Source organism: Lissotriton vulgaris, chromosome 12 (genome assembly GCF_964263255.1).
Source record: "Lissotriton vulgaris chromosome 12, aLisVul1.2, whole genome shotgun sequence".
Classification (NCBI taxonomy): domain Eukaryota; kingdom Metazoa; phylum Chordata; class Amphibia; order Caudata; family Salamandridae; genus Lissotriton; species Lissotriton vulgaris.
In genome coordinates this window covers 529,691,789-529,707,029 of record NC_141700.1, presented here as the reverse complement: position 1 = coordinate 529,707,029, position 15,241 = coordinate 529,691,789, and the positions used below count along the sequence as shown (strand labels likewise).

General features: G+C 46.3%; 1 protein-coding gene across 1 annotated transcript in view; it reads left to right on the top strand.

The window, feature by feature from the left end:
- PEAR1 (platelet endothelial aggregation receptor 1) overlaps window positions 1-15,241 on the top strand; it is a 404,365-nt gene that overhangs the window by 201,804 nt on the left and 187,320 nt on the right. The window contains exons 4-6 of the mRNA XM_086945319.1: window positions 6,369-6,473; window positions 8,040-8,140; window positions 9,909-10,001. Of these exons, the coding sequence (XP_086801445.1) occupies window positions 6,369-6,473; window positions 8,040-8,140; window positions 9,909-10,001 (299 nt within the window). The remainder of the gene's footprint in view (window positions 1-6,368; window positions 6,474-8,039; window positions 8,141-9,908; window positions 10,002-15,241) is intronic.

Below are 15,241 nucleotides of genomic sequence, written 5' to 3'. Positions count from 1 at the left end.
GTATGAGGGTGAGGGGGTGAGGGTGAGGGGGTGTGAGGGTGAAGGTGTGTGGAGGGGTGAGGGTGATGAGGGTGAGAGGGTTGTGAGGGTGTCAGGGTGAGTGAGGGTGGGCAAGGTTGGGTGAGGGTGAGTGAGGGTGTGTGAGGGTGAGTGAGGGTGAGAGTGAGGGTGTGTGAGGGTGAGGGTGTGTGAGGGTGAGGTGGTGTGAGGGTGAGGGGTGTGAGAGTGAGGGGATGTGAGGGGGTGTGTGAGGGTGAGGGGGTGTGAGGGTGTGTGGGGTGTGAGGTGGTGAGGGTGTGTGAGGGTGAGAGGGTGTGTGAGGGTGAGAGGGTGGGTGAGGGTGAGGGTGTGTGAAAGGGTGAGTGAGGGTGAGGGAGTGTGTGAGGGTGAGTTTGAGTGAGGGTGAGAGGGTTTTGAGGGTGAGGGTGAGTGAGGGTGTGTGAGGGTGTGTGAGGGTGAGGGGGTGTGTGAGGGTGAGTGAGGGTGAGAGGGTTGTGAGGGTGAGGGGGTAAGGGTGAGAAGATGTGTGAGGGTGAGGATGAGGTGGTGTGAGGGTGAGGGGGTGTGAGAGTGAGGAAGTGTGAGGGGGTGTGTGAGGCGGTGAGGGTGAGGGGGTGTAGGGGGGTGAGGGTGTGTGAGGTTGAGAGGGTGTGTGAGGGTGTGTGAGAGTGAGAGGGTGTGTGAGGGTGAGAGGGTGTGTGAGGGTGAAAGGGTGTGTGAGGGTGAGAGGGTGGGTGAAAGGGTGAGTGAGGGTTGGGGGGTGTGTGAGGGTGAGTTGTGTGTGAGGGTGAGGGGTGTGAGCGTGATGGGGTGTGAGGGAGGGTGAGGGGATGTGAGGGTGTGTGAGGGTGAGAGGAGGTGTGAGGGTGAGATGGTGTGTGAGGGTGAGAGGGTGAGGGTGTGTGAGGGTGAGATTGAGGGGTGTGAGGGTGAGGGGGTGTGAGAGTGAGGGGTGTGAGGGTGAGGAGGTGTGTGAGGGTGAGGGTGTGAGGGTGAGGGGGTGTGAGGGTGAGGGTGAGGGTGTGTGGGGGTGTGAGGGGGTGAGGGTGAGTGAGGGTGAGAGGGTTGTGAGGGTGGTGAGGGTGGGTGAGGGTTTGAGGGTGTGTGAGGGTGTGTGAGGGTGTGTGAGGGTGTGAGGGTGTGTGAGGGTGAGGAGATGTGAGGGTGAGGGTCCGAAGTAAATGGTGGCAGGGCAGACATCATAAGACAGAGAGAAGAGTCTGCGTGGTGACTGCGTTGGTCAATTTCAGAATCAGGAGGGGCAGAGTCAGCACTGTCTGCGAGGCATCAACGTGTCTAGAGGCAAAGCATAGCGGATGTAGCATTGCAGCTAGCAAGTCGAGTGTTTTCAAACTGTGTCCCTAGAGAGATGGCAACACAGCAACAGCATTTGAGGAGCAAGGCTACTGTAAACAAGCACGGTAGGCTTTCACTTTCGTCCAGAAAAAAACCCGAGAAAGGTGCAGAGAACGCCGAACAAAACACGGCTTCCCCACAAAATGGATGCAAAAAACCCCAAGTTCTCGGCATTGCTGTGGCGGGGGCGGGGCGGGAGCTCATTCCTTTGAAGTCTGATGCCAAGGCTCAGACAAATGGCATTCCTTTCAAGTCTGATGCAGGGGGGGGCGGGGGAGCAAATGGTGACCGCGGGCCCGGCGCACATGCACTGGCCATAATCTGCATTCCAAAGCCCTCTGGCAGCATTCCTGGGGCCCCTACATAAGACTCGCTGGAGCAATGCGCAAGCGCATTGGCTCAGGTGAGACCTAAAAACGGACCGCCTGTGCCAGGGCACAAAACAGAGCCTGATGGAGACCCGTTTCGCGGCCCCCTTTAAAACACTGCTGGTGCCCAGCACCAGTGAGACCCAGCCCACTTAAAGCCCTGATTAGAAGTATTTATGCAGAGTGGGCCATGTCCGGAACCAGCAAAGAGCTTTAACAGGACAGTACTATGTGCCGGAGCCCGCTGAGGGTGGTCAGACGTCTGGAGAAATTTGGCAGGGGAGAGGGTAATAAGACCATTGTTGGGCAACACTAGATTTGCACTAAATAAGTTACAATACATACAAATCGATGCATTAACCCACTGAGCCAATTTTACTGGTTGCGCCTGACAATTTGCACTGGAAAGTTCCAACTGCACTTTGTTGTGCAGGCTGGCGAGACCACGGCCACTGCAGCTATGCATGTGAAATGAGCCTCGGGTCGCGTCCACATCCTGTGATTCTGGGCAAATTACTTAATCTCCTGGTGCCTGAATGTGTCCTTGTGTAACGTAACCGGTGCTGATGAAAAGCGCTCCGATACCTTTGGGTTGAGTTTGCCCTATATAAATCTACAATAAAAAAAAAATGAGTCGCGATTGAGTCGCACCAGAGATTTCAGGGGGCCGCCTGCCGTCCCTGCAGAATACTCTGCAAGCATGTCATCATACTGACCAACTAGCAAATATGCGCAACAAGTGTGAAAAAGTCTGACATATTTTATTATTCATATCCACCCCCCACCTATAACTAAGTGTGTAAAGCTTCAATACTCCAATGACCTGAGGAAGCATGCTTAGTGCATTGCCACCCTGCATCCATTCCAGTCCCACAGAAGCAAACACTAAGCAAATCAAAGTCCGCAGTCGAAGGGCATAAAGAAAATAAAGGGAACTGGCCTGTCAGTGTGGCACTGGTCATCGTTCACACTCAAGTCTTGCTGCAAGTCCGACTCCGAAGAGACCCATCAGTAGTCCCCCAGCCTGAGCCGCTGCGTGCAAGTCAAGTGACTGGAAGAGAGCTAAGCTCTCAGCACAGGGGCGCAGCACCTATTGGGCTCAAACGTCTTCAGCCCCCCACCCCCTTACGACTGCCATGAGGCAGGCGTAAGGTTTTGACACATTGGTGTCCTAGAAGTGGTGCCGCGAAATCTCATAGATTTCGCTTTGCCACTTCTACGACCCGTTCTTGAGGGGGTACGCCCACCCTGCATACATTATACCCGACGCAGGTATAATGTAGCGCAGGGGTTTACGAAGTGACGCATCTACCTAGATGTGTCACTTCATAAATATGGCGCAACATGGCGCATGATTTGCTCCACTGGTGCGTCACAAAAAGTGATGCACCAGTGGCGCAAAAGTGACGCAGGGGCTCATAAATGAGCCCCAATGTATCTAACTAGTGTGTTCACCGGCCGGCCCTGGGGCTGGTCACCATAGCAACAAGTAAGTTCTTTCCCTCAGGTCGAGTTTGCAGGCATTATGTGAATTGTCTGCAGGCAGAGCTTCTGTTTCAGCAGTGCAATCAAGTGTTGCACACACACACTGGCTGATTTTATGCCACCAGGGTGCTGGGAATTTAAGGGTCACAAGCAAGGTGGCAGGGTTCGCAACTGAGGTCACAGGGGTCGCAGATGCGACCCCTGGCAACCCCTAATTGACATCCATGGTCTTATTCTGTAGGTTTTGTGACTCTATTCGGCGCAGGTACCTGTTACCAATTCTTTAACCCCTTGCCTACAGGGCTGATTCTCCCGCTGTGCTGGGGGAGGGGGGCGCGCACATCGGCCCTGTGCTCGTGACGAGCTCAGCTCGTCATGAGCCACAGTGGTCGTGTGCTCATGACAAGCTGAGCTTGTCACGGCCACACCCATTTCTGTAGAACGCTCGCACAGCAGGGGAATTAGCTCTGCGTTTGAGTATTCTAACGGTCATGACAAGCTCAGCTCGTCATGAGCACATTGGAACCGTGGCTCATGACGAGCTGAGCTCGCCATGAGCATGGGAGGGGTTAAACCCTTGACTTCCTTCGTGTTAGACCTGGCCTCGTGACGTGGTCCTCCCTGACCCGTAGCGACCCAACCCTGACCCGTAGCGACCCAACCATGCACCACACCAGGTCCCTGATTATCATGGCCTACCCGGCCCGCTCCCTCCATGACCCCACAGACAACACTGAACTTCCCCGTCCTCACCCCCCATCTTCCCGGTACCGGACGCACCCAAACCCCATCGGCCCCAAAGGCCTCCGGTGACCATTCCCCTGCACCTAAGCTGGCCGCCCCCGGCCCCAGCACGACCTCGGCCCTAGACGCCCCATGCCCGGCTGGGGGGTAGAGAGCTCCCCATGAGCAAGAGAGGGAGGAGCAGTTTCTATCACACCTTCAGCCACCCCTTGAGAGATGGATTTCGAACGCCCCTCCGGCCTACCTGAGGGCTGGCTCCACGCCTGCTGTGTGTCTGGGATCCCTCCAGACCCAACTTGAGAGAATGAAAGAGCCGCGTGGCAGGTAACCCCGACAAGCGACCCCCAGGTGCTAAGACCCCTGCCTGCGAGGACTCCGGACATCAAAGAGGAGCAGACCTATAACAAGGGGCGCTCTGGGACTATCGAGAGTTGGAATCCTGGAACTAAGAGAGCCCTGCTGACGTGGTCGCGGCTCAACAGAACATTGAAGAGGAACTATTTGAACCTTGGAACCTTGGTGTGCCCTGCTGACATCGTTGCGGCTCCCACCTGGCAGAGACGGACTTCTGCCTGAACCACCTGAGCCCCGCTGACGTGGTCGCGGCTCCCTTGCAACCTTGAGAACACCTGAGCCCTGCTGATTGCATTGCGGCTCCCCGAAGATCGTAAGACCTCCGACATCCTTGCTCGAGCCCTGCTGACTTGGTCGTGGCTCAGAGACTGTTCTGGTCCGGCTGGACCCAAGATCGTATCGTATCCCCCGGCTCGAGGATTGAGAACTGTGCGCCTGTATTAACCCTGAACCGTAAGACTTGCCAAGACTCTGTGAGCCCTTGCTCTATTTGTAATTACGAACCTTGCGGATCATAAAGATCCTGATACCTTGCTAGATAAAGAATACGTTCTTCAGAACCTACGGTGTCGTGTCTCTTTGTCGAGTGATGCGAGCTCAGCGCATAAGATCCTAGATACGAGACTCTTCCCCATAAGGGTCTCCCGCCAGTACTAGACTGCATTCCTAGGAGAGGTGGGTCACAGGGTGGCCAGATACATATCCTGCCCTCCCCTGGGATCACTCCTTCTAACACTTCTGCACAGACTGGCCTTTCTTTCTCTTCAAATGGAATTAGAGTCAGCTGTTTCTGTTCGCAGTTGGGGCTTTTTTGAAAGGTGCTTTGCGCTGGCACTAATTAACGAGTTCTTAAGATATGCTTTCACAACGAAGAAAAATCTTAAGATATGCTGACTTTTAACCTAATGGTCCTAGTGAATCTTATGGCTTTTTAGTATTTTTATATTTATGTATAATATTTATGTGTGCTATTGTAATATTTCTTCCATAGGCATTTGTGTTCGGTTAAAGGTTTGTATGTAATTAACTTAAATACTTTTATATGTTTTATAATAAGTTAGAACATTTAATTACCTTTTTATAATTACACCTATTACTAAATTTCAAAATATAAAATGAATCTCTTGGTCTCTCTCTCTCTCGCACCAAGAAGATAGGACATGCAGAGGTCTATATACATGGGATTGTGAACTGCATTTTGTAATGAGCAAGTAGTGCTGCTGGACTAGTATTTTACTTGCTACCAAATGTAGTTTGTGAATCAGGCCTAAAATAGTTAAAGGTCCTTCTCCCCACTTTCAAGCCTCCTCCCTCTATATTTCCTCTCTATACCCGTACTCTAACCAAACTGAATGAAGTTCAGAAAAGCTCTGGAGAAGCTACTTGACCAGTTTACACGGGAAACAACCTTTATAATGGAGTCATTACATCGCACTACCTTTACATAGCAGTCATTTCATCGCAACATCCTTTACACAGCATGTCATTACAACGCAGCTATTATATTGCATGTCACTACAATGCATGTCATTACAATGCATGTCACTACAACGCAGGCATTACATTGCAAGTCATTACAACGCATACCATTACAACGCATAGTACCCTTACACTATCCAACACTTACCCTACTGTTGCACTCGCTGGAGGTAGAATAGTAATTATTGCCCCTATACTATCCAATACTTACCTTAAATGCAATGTAATGGTGTGCATTGCAATTGTATGTGTTGTAAAGGTATAATGTGATGTAATGGAATGCGTTGTAAAGGTAGTTTCTGAAAATGCGATGTAATTGCATGCTATGTAAAAGAATGCGTTGTAAAGGATGTTGCAATGTAAAAACTGCGTTGTAAAGACATGCATTGTAAATGTATGTGTTGTAACATCATTCATTTGTTTACACACATCTAGCCCCTCAATGACATCTTTTGTGGTTTCTTTACTCTGCTCAGACCCCTTTCTTACTCTGAAGCAACCTCATTGCAGCAGGATCACACAAGAAACATGCTGAAAACATAAATAAAGAACTAAAGAAGTCTTCTGTTCTTCTCTTTACAGCTTTACCACTGCAAAGAAAGAGTCCTACGCGCACCCTTTCAGCCAGATCTCCTCCGAGTCCTGCGATGAGACCTGGAACTTCTTTAAAACCTGCACCCAGCACAAGTGAGTGCGGACTGCGCAGGGCGATGATAACTCAGCAGTCCTGGGGTGAATGGCTATGCAGACTACTACCATGCACATCACTAATCCACTACCGTTGAGAGTGGTGAACAGTTGATTCAGAAAGATGTTCTTTTGTAGGCTCAAGTGCAAAGAGAACAAGAATTGGGAAAGTCAATTGGTTTGAAGTTTGTACTACAGCTTTTGACCTTCCAAATGCCTGTTTATGTAGTATGGAGCGAGGGCAGATAAACTCATCTGAAAATGGATGCTAGTGAGAGAACATGGGTTGCTTTCTTTCCCGTAGATTAAATTTTTCTGATGCTTAGGCGGACACTCACTCCCCAGTCCTATGAGGCGCTCCCAGACTGTAATATCAGAATGAAGGTGGAAGGAGACACCTAAAGAGACAATAGTAAATTGTGACACCAATATACAACTGTGGGCTGATCCAAGATGCTATTGACATTGCCACAAGCCAATGGTGAAGGCTCCAAAGCAAAATAAGCCAGTGGCTCACCCACAGCCCTATAAGCTAGGAATTCTATATGTTTGGATTAAAGTCTCTTAAGTTGAGAATTCAGTATATTTGGGTTACAGTCCCTTAAGCTAAGAATACCATATGTTTGGGTTAAAGTCCCTTAAGCTAAGAATACCATATGTTTGGGTTAACGTCCCTTAAGCTAAGAATACCATATGTTTGGGTTAAAGTCCCTCAAGCTAAGAATACCATATGTTTGGGTTAAAGTCCCGCTAAGCATACCATATGTTTGGGTTAAAGTCTCTCAAGCTAAGAATACCATATGTTTGGGTTAAAGTCTCTTAAGCCAAGAATACCATATGTTTGGATTAATGTCCCTTAAGCTAAGAATACCATATGTTTGGGTTAAAGTCCCTTAAGCTAAGCATACCATATGTTTGGGTTAAAGTCCCTTAAGCTAAGAATACCATATGTTTGGGTTAAAGTCCCTTAAGCTAAGAATACCATATGTTTGGGTTAAAGTCCCTTAAGCTAAGAATACCATATGTTTGGGTTAAAGTCCCTTAAGCTAAGAATGCCATATGTGTGTGTTAAATGACTCAAGAGATATACATGTCAAACCAAAGAAGAGAGCCACCCCCTCAGTATTTATGTATTGGGCGGAAACCAGTATTTCCTCAAACTCTCGCATTGACATAGACAGCAGCTCTTCTGCTATCTGTGTCAATGTGCCTGTCAAGGGGCCGGGTTATTATATAGGAGCTGAGGTCCCAAGTCTGAGCCAGTGATGGAGACCAGAGGAAGCCTCATGCCAGTATAGGAATCCCAATTAGTCTCATACAGTCTATGTAGGTGTATGTCAAGGGGTAGCCTCCTACAGCATGTCACAAGTATGTACAGTAGGGAAGCAGGAAAGGATTTCTTGCACGCTGTTGATGGGGTGTGTCATTCTTCTGTGTGTCTCTGAAGTCTTTTGCAGCAGTGGCGGCGAGAGATGCTGGAAATGATTTTGAGCTAAAGTTGTTACTTGTAATCCAAGTCACGTTGACGGTTGGTTCTGGTTCCCACGCTTTCCTCCTCTTCCTCAGGATAATCTATAAAACTGCGTACCGTCAGGGGGTGAAGCTGGATTACAGGAAGAGGTTCCGCTGCTGCCAAGGATACTACGAGAGCGTAGATGTTTGTGTCCGTAAGTCTGTCTTCCATAAGCCACATCGTTGCTTTGCGTTTGATTTTACTTTGTATAAATAACATCTGTCTCAACATCTGCTTTTACTATGCCACGACCAGCCCAAAGTAAATGTTCTCCAGATCTCCTTCCCTATTTAAGCTAAGCATTCATACATAGGTGAACATGCCAACACACTTGGAAGACTTCCTGTGTGAAGCACACTGTCACTGCCGTGCTGCCATCTCCATCCTCATCCAAAGTTGGTCTCTAGCAACACCTACTGCTTAGCAAGCACTTCTGACCTACACCTCCTAGAGCACCACAGGGTGGGTGCGCTAAATCAGTTATGGACAACTAGGGACATTATTATGTAATCTGCTAAACATTTATTCTCACCCGATACCATTGCGTGCCCACAGTTCACTGCCATGATAAGTAGAACTGCTATGCATACATCTATGCATTGGTATTTACATTGCAGTGTCCTCTATGCGGGATACAAGGGAGTTGTATATCAGTGGAGAGACCGAATATGGTTCACGATCATGATGTACATTTTATATTCATTAAATTAGCCACATACATTTTTCTGAAAAGTGCTGTTGAATCCATTAAATGTAAACATTCTATTGTCAGCTGGGAAATCACGTTTTTTTATCATCCTGTGCTCCAGTAGATTCTCCATACTCAATCGCTGTCCTTCTTCAGCGGGCCCTTAGCAAAGCAGGCTCTGTGCGCTGCATGGGCAGAGCCCCATGGCCCACCCACAGGTCCGCATAAGGGGTTATAGTCTTGGTAAGGGGCTGAGAAGAAAAGATCTGGATTCACTTTATCCCTAATCAGAAATTCTGAATTTCCTGCCTCCCACAAATAATTTTTTCATATGGTTTATGGCAGTTGTTGACCTAGTCTGGGGAGAAGGTGACCTTGCCAATCAATCGGGTGCCTTCCAAGAGATGCTAGAGGGTGACACTGGGGGGATGTATGACGTTTCAACGCATGCTTTTACCACGCATGCCTTTACAACGCAGGTATTACAACGCAAGTCGTTACAACGACTTGCGTTGGGGGGCGCTGGATAGTGGAATAGTATATTCCCTATTCAACAGCGCCCTACAGTGAAAGTCGTTATAACGACTTTCGTTGTAAATCCTGCTTTGTAATGGTAGTGCGGGGTAAAAGTTTCATTGTAAACGATGTTCCCCCACTGGGGTAGTGGTAGATAGTAAAGGCGGCCAGCCAGCTCCTATAAGGCTGGACAGACTCTTGAGCTTCGCAGACATGTACAGCAGGTATGTATATATGTTTTCAAAAATTCTAACGTGCAGTATGCTGGCGACTATCCAGCCAGTTCCGGTGGTAAGAGCACACATGACATGAGGTCTTTGCAGATGCCACGTCTTCACAGGTCCATAGGGCAGGGGCAGAGACTAACCGGTGTGACGCCGCACACATACAGTTGACTAGGAGGAGCTGTTCCTGTAAACAGCCTTGAGTAATTCTGAAATAGACAGGAAGTTGAAGTGTTTATTGCAGTTGTTTTTACTTCTTATAAATAGCTAATAAACATGTCTGTGTTTCTCTACCCCGCACTTCCCCGCTGTCCTCCTGATACCTCATTTCTGTAATGATTGTGCCTGCCGCATTTCCTGATTCACTGTTGTTTCCTGATTCCTGGCATTCTTTTCCGTTGCGTTTCTCCGGATCACTGATTCATTGATGCTCATGCTGTCTCTTTCTCCTGTTCTCTCTTTATTTTGTGCCCAATATTTCTCCGCCCGCGCAGCCCGCTGCACCCAGGAGTGTGTTCACGGCAGATGCGTGGCTCCGGACAAGTGCCAGTGTGAGGCCGGTTGGAGCGGAGCGGACTGCTCCAGCGGTGAGTGTTCATCGATGCAGAAATGGTACCGCCCCGGGGCTCTCTTGCTGATGCAAAATGTAGCCCAGGCCTACCTGGAAAAGTGCTCGGATGGGGGAATCACATTCTGGGCACCATGTACCACGAACATGCCCACACTAAAACAACTACTTCACAACACAAAGAACCAACCACAAAACAGCAGAATACAACAAAAACACAAAAGAACAAAAAAATACATCAACACAACCACAAGGCAACACAAAACACAACTTAACACAGTCACTTGTTTTTATTATGTTCTGATTGTGTATCATTGTATTTTTGGGGCTGCTGTTGTGTTTGTGTTGTATTGATGGTCTAGCATGAATCTATCATTTTGCGGCATGCTGCATTGGCATGCCGTGTTGTGTTTTTGTTGTGTAAAAGTTGTGCTTGGCGACATTGGTATGTTGTATTGTTGTGTTTCGTTGGTGTATCGAATTTTGTTATTGTGTGTATGTGTTCGGGTAGTGTTGCATTTGTGTGTTGCATGTTATTGGCCCGCCTTCAGCTTCAATCAATCAATCAATCAATCAATCATAGGCATTTGTAGAGCGCACTACTTACCCGGAGGGTCTCAAGGCGCTGGGGGGGGGGTGCTGCTACTGCTCGAACAGCCAGGTCTTGAGCTTCTTCCTGAAGGCGAGGTGGTCTTGGGTCAGGCGCAGGTCGGTCGGGAGGGAGTTCCAGGTCTTGGCGGCCAGGTAGGAGAAGGACCTTCCTCCTGTCGTCGCTCTTCGGATGCGGGGGACGGCAGCGAGGGCGTGACTGGCTGATCGGAGGTGTCGTTTGGGAGCGTAGAAGTTGATGCGGTTGTTGAGGTAGCTCGGGCCTTGGTCGTGAAGGGCTTTGTGTGCGTGGGTGAGGAGACGGGCCACTGATTCTGGTGGTGGTCTTTTGTTGCCATCTACAGCCTGCTATATGCCCATATTACTGATTGCTAAATACGGTTCAAATTAGGGGTCCCACATATTTTGCAGACCGTCACCGTTCGTGGTTATCATCACACACATTCTCTTTACTCTTTCTTTGTCTGATAATGCAAACGCCTTGGGGTCTTGGTTTTTCTCTTGGATAACTGGTAAATTGGCAGGAAGTGTGCTTCTATGGTTCATGATAGGCTGAGGGAGAGCTGTGGTGTCTGCATCAGGGCCAAAGTGGCAAAAGAAATTACAGATTGTCCACACATTTAAAGCAGGTTGCTATGGCAAGGGGTTGCATAGCACAGGCGGACAATAGGGCAAACCAGGAGTCTGTCCCACTCCCAGTACAGGCTGCAGCTCAGCACATGGATGTGTTTGGGTCCCACTGCAGCTTCTGCCCCGCTTTCCCTTACAACCGGAGGCCTGCAGTTCACTGGGAGCTCAAAGGAGCACAGAGGGAGGCAGGACCTGGCAGCACTGGTTGGTAGGACCGCCATGGGAAACACCCCAGTGCTCAGGCTTGTTGATAGCGTTGTGTTTTTAGGTCTGGGTTTACAGCACATCTACCTGCAAGACTTGTTGTTACCAATGCTTTGAAATATACATGGAGTCGAGTGGCCCATGGCTCCACCCAGAGTAGGGCTCCACCCAGAGGAGCACTCCCCTCTCACCTCATGCTATTGGCTGTTTGGCATGTCATTCCATCTCCTGTGGGCTGCTCGATTTGCAATGCAAAGAGGACTATTTGATAACACAAGGCACACTTGAATTGTCACATATTAAATTTGTTTTCTTGCAGATGCATTTCACACTGGGAGTCACCATATTTTTCTTGGTTGTTTTTCAGTTTAGCAAGCTCTTTATTGTTTTAATCAGAACTTAAAATGTTAGACAGACCTATTGACTTTGCCAGTGCCTGTTTATATAGGGTATTCCCGAGGAGGACCATCATATTGAACAATCAGAAAATGTGATGACAGGCATGTGCTCTCGAGGGCTCTCACTAAACCCACATCTCACCAATAATTTAAACTCTCTGCACAACCGTACTCTCATCCTCCGCTCACCAGGTGGAATGGTGTATCCTTAAAACACACCAGTGACTGGTTTATTTACAAAGTCTTAAAAGTAATTACATAAATATAAGCCCAAAATATTCAATCTTGGTCTATTCGGCTACAGACACGCATATTGGATATAGAGATGCAGACGGCGAATCGTCTGATTTTCAGAGATGACAAAGTCCAATAGCTGCACATGCCGGCACCCCCATTCTGTACAGCAGAATTGGCAAATAGCATTATAGGTTCACGAAATTTTTTTTCAAGTTCCCACACAGTATTTGGTTGACCTATTTATTGGTATGAACCAGTGAACCTCTGACTTTCATCCTGGAAGAGTGAAATGACATTGAAAAAGCATTAGTCTCTTACAGTGGGCAATCCCTCTCAATGGTCCATTACTTGTCCTTTCTTCCTTGCCTCCAATTTGACCTACTAGTCCTTCACGCATAACCCTAATGTTATGGGGGCCATTATTTCAATCCCATTACTTCAACCTATCATGAATGCAACTCATTACATTTCACCCTAAAATTGTAATATTCTGTAGCCCACAGTGCACGCATCTACACTACCCCTAAACCTAACCATGATCGAAACAAATGTTACAGGTTTAATTGTATTACTATTAAACTAATAACATAAAGTGCAACTAAATTAAACAATATACATGCCAAGATACTTATGCTATTAATTAAATAAATACATTCAAATTTAAATATAATTAAAAAGAAACCTATGCCTAACCTTATCCCTATCAAATAGTAAACCCTTAATTGTAAAAGTATTAAAATAAAATGTAGTTATATTAAGTGAACAGGGGTTGTATACCCTAACAAATGTGAACCTAATAATCTCATCAACATGAATCTATTTCATTTAAAATAATTCAAGTTAAATTACATGCATGACTCCTTTACCCAACCCCAATAAATGCTAAATCCATAATTAAATTAGCAATAATGAAACCAAATGAAAGAAAATTCAAATGAAATAGGACCTCCTAGCTTTACAAAATTTCAATATTTAATTATCAGAATAGTAATTAAAGGAAATAAATTTAAATTAAACAAAAATAATACCATTAAATATTCATTCTTGATATGTTACATTAAATACATGTATTAGACTTAAGGAAGTTAGAAGTTAGACAATCCTAACCCTAATTTAAAGTAATTTTGTGGTTAATGCTAAATTACTCTTTTACTTACCTTTGAAGTGAAAGTAACTGCATGTCCTAGACAATACACACACAGTAATAGCATGGGTCAAGAAGATAGCAGAAAAGTAAAGGTAATTAAAAGTAATAATTGTGTACTATATCTGCTCTATCATTCAAGTATGTTCTTATGTGATTTCTGTCTCAACCCCGTTTTCGTATTTATGACTTCATTCTGTTTTTAGGTCTTTATGGGTCAGTGAAGTATAATCCCAGACTTCTCGCTACATGAAAAAAAGATGATTGTAGGGCTAAACGGGAGTGGCATTTCAGACACTCCTAATACTTCTAAAATTGCAGACATACAGCAGGCGCATCCCAGGCATGCCAAGGGTAAACCAAAAGCAAGCCAGTCTGCACCCATCCACACCCAGCAGCGATATAACCAAACATTCACTTGGATAAAATTAAAACTTAATGAAACAACCACTAAATTAAATAGACGTATCATGCCGTGTTCTTAATTTGCACTTGTCACCCAATAAACTGCACACGCATTGGAGTGCCAGCCTCTGTGATGTAAGGATTACTATTGAGAACAGACACAATGTAAATGCTGCTGTAACTAACAATGAACTGAATTTACTAATTCTTACCAAGACCTGGCTAGTACCAGTCTGTGGACCTAAGTTTGAAGGCCTGGTCCCTCTTGATTACAAAATACTGAGACCAGACCAGCTGGAAAGAAAAGGAAGGGGTGTTGCTGTAACTTATAAACAATACATTAAACATATCAAATGTTCACATCCCCCACTTCAAGGGAGCAGACTTTTTATTTTAGGTCTCACCTACCAGACAGTACAAGTTGTTTGGTTGCAAAAGACCTCTTGTGAACTTACAATGGAATTAAAGCCCACGGATTGCACACCATTGGCTGGCTTTATTGTCACTCTCAAATGCTTGCTTCCCAGTGGATGGTTTGCCTTCCTGTTCTTGTGTGTTATCCTTCCCCGGACCTTAGTCTCATTATGATCCTTTTGGTTGACTGACTTGCATCCTTCCAATGCTCATTTTTCATTTTTAATCAGTACGCCAAGAGAGCGCTGAATGCATGTGCTTTCTACTTCCCTCCCTACTGTGCTGCTCCCCCTTTCAGACACCTGTCCACCCCGCTTTGGGTTGCTCCCCAACTTATCTCTAAGAGCACAGAAACTGACATCTTTTTGCTGCAGAATTGCTGAACCGTATGTGTCCTGAAATCCACATTTTGCATGAAAGCGCACACTTTGGCACACCAAGGCTTTTGTGGCACTGGAGAAAGAGTCATTGGATGCACTCACTCAGCAGGCACCTGTGGCAGAAGGTGTAAGTAGCATGACACTTTTCCTGTAGCCCATAAATCTACTCCCTGGGCTACTACAGAGGACAAATTGTCTGAATCCTGTGATAAGTAAATTAGGCCTTGGCAAGCATTTCTCTTTACGTTCTAACACCCCCTCCTTATCCTTTTTAAAATCTGGTCAGAGTTTCCTGAGTGAAAAGTATTTGAAAAAAATATTATACCGTTTATAAAGATTGAAGGCAATGAGTTCCAGGTACAGTTTTGAATTACATTAGGATATGTGTTTGATTTTCTTGCAGAATTTTGAAATGTTTTTAATATATGTTTTGTTTAAACAGTACGTTACAGCCAAACATGACAAAGCTGACAGTTTGGCACTCGCATTATAAGGGCGAGACGTATTAACTTGGCCAATGCTTGTCCTTTCTGTAACTAAAGTGAGTGTGATGGTTCAGCTACAAGCCGAGTTACGTTTTTAAGGTTTGTGATCTCACGAAATGTTTTTAGTTGGGTATTTTTATGGTAGTCAGCCCAAATATTAAAATCACAGAGGACAACTTTTCAGAATCAGAATCCGAATATCTTTATTCGGGTGCAAAAAGCCTCCATAAGAGTAAAAACAATTCATATACATTCAAATCATGAAGAATATTGAGACAGTTGATGGAGTAAAAATAATTGTTCAGTTGGGGCCGTAGGATTATATACACACAATTAAAACAGTAGTGCCAGCT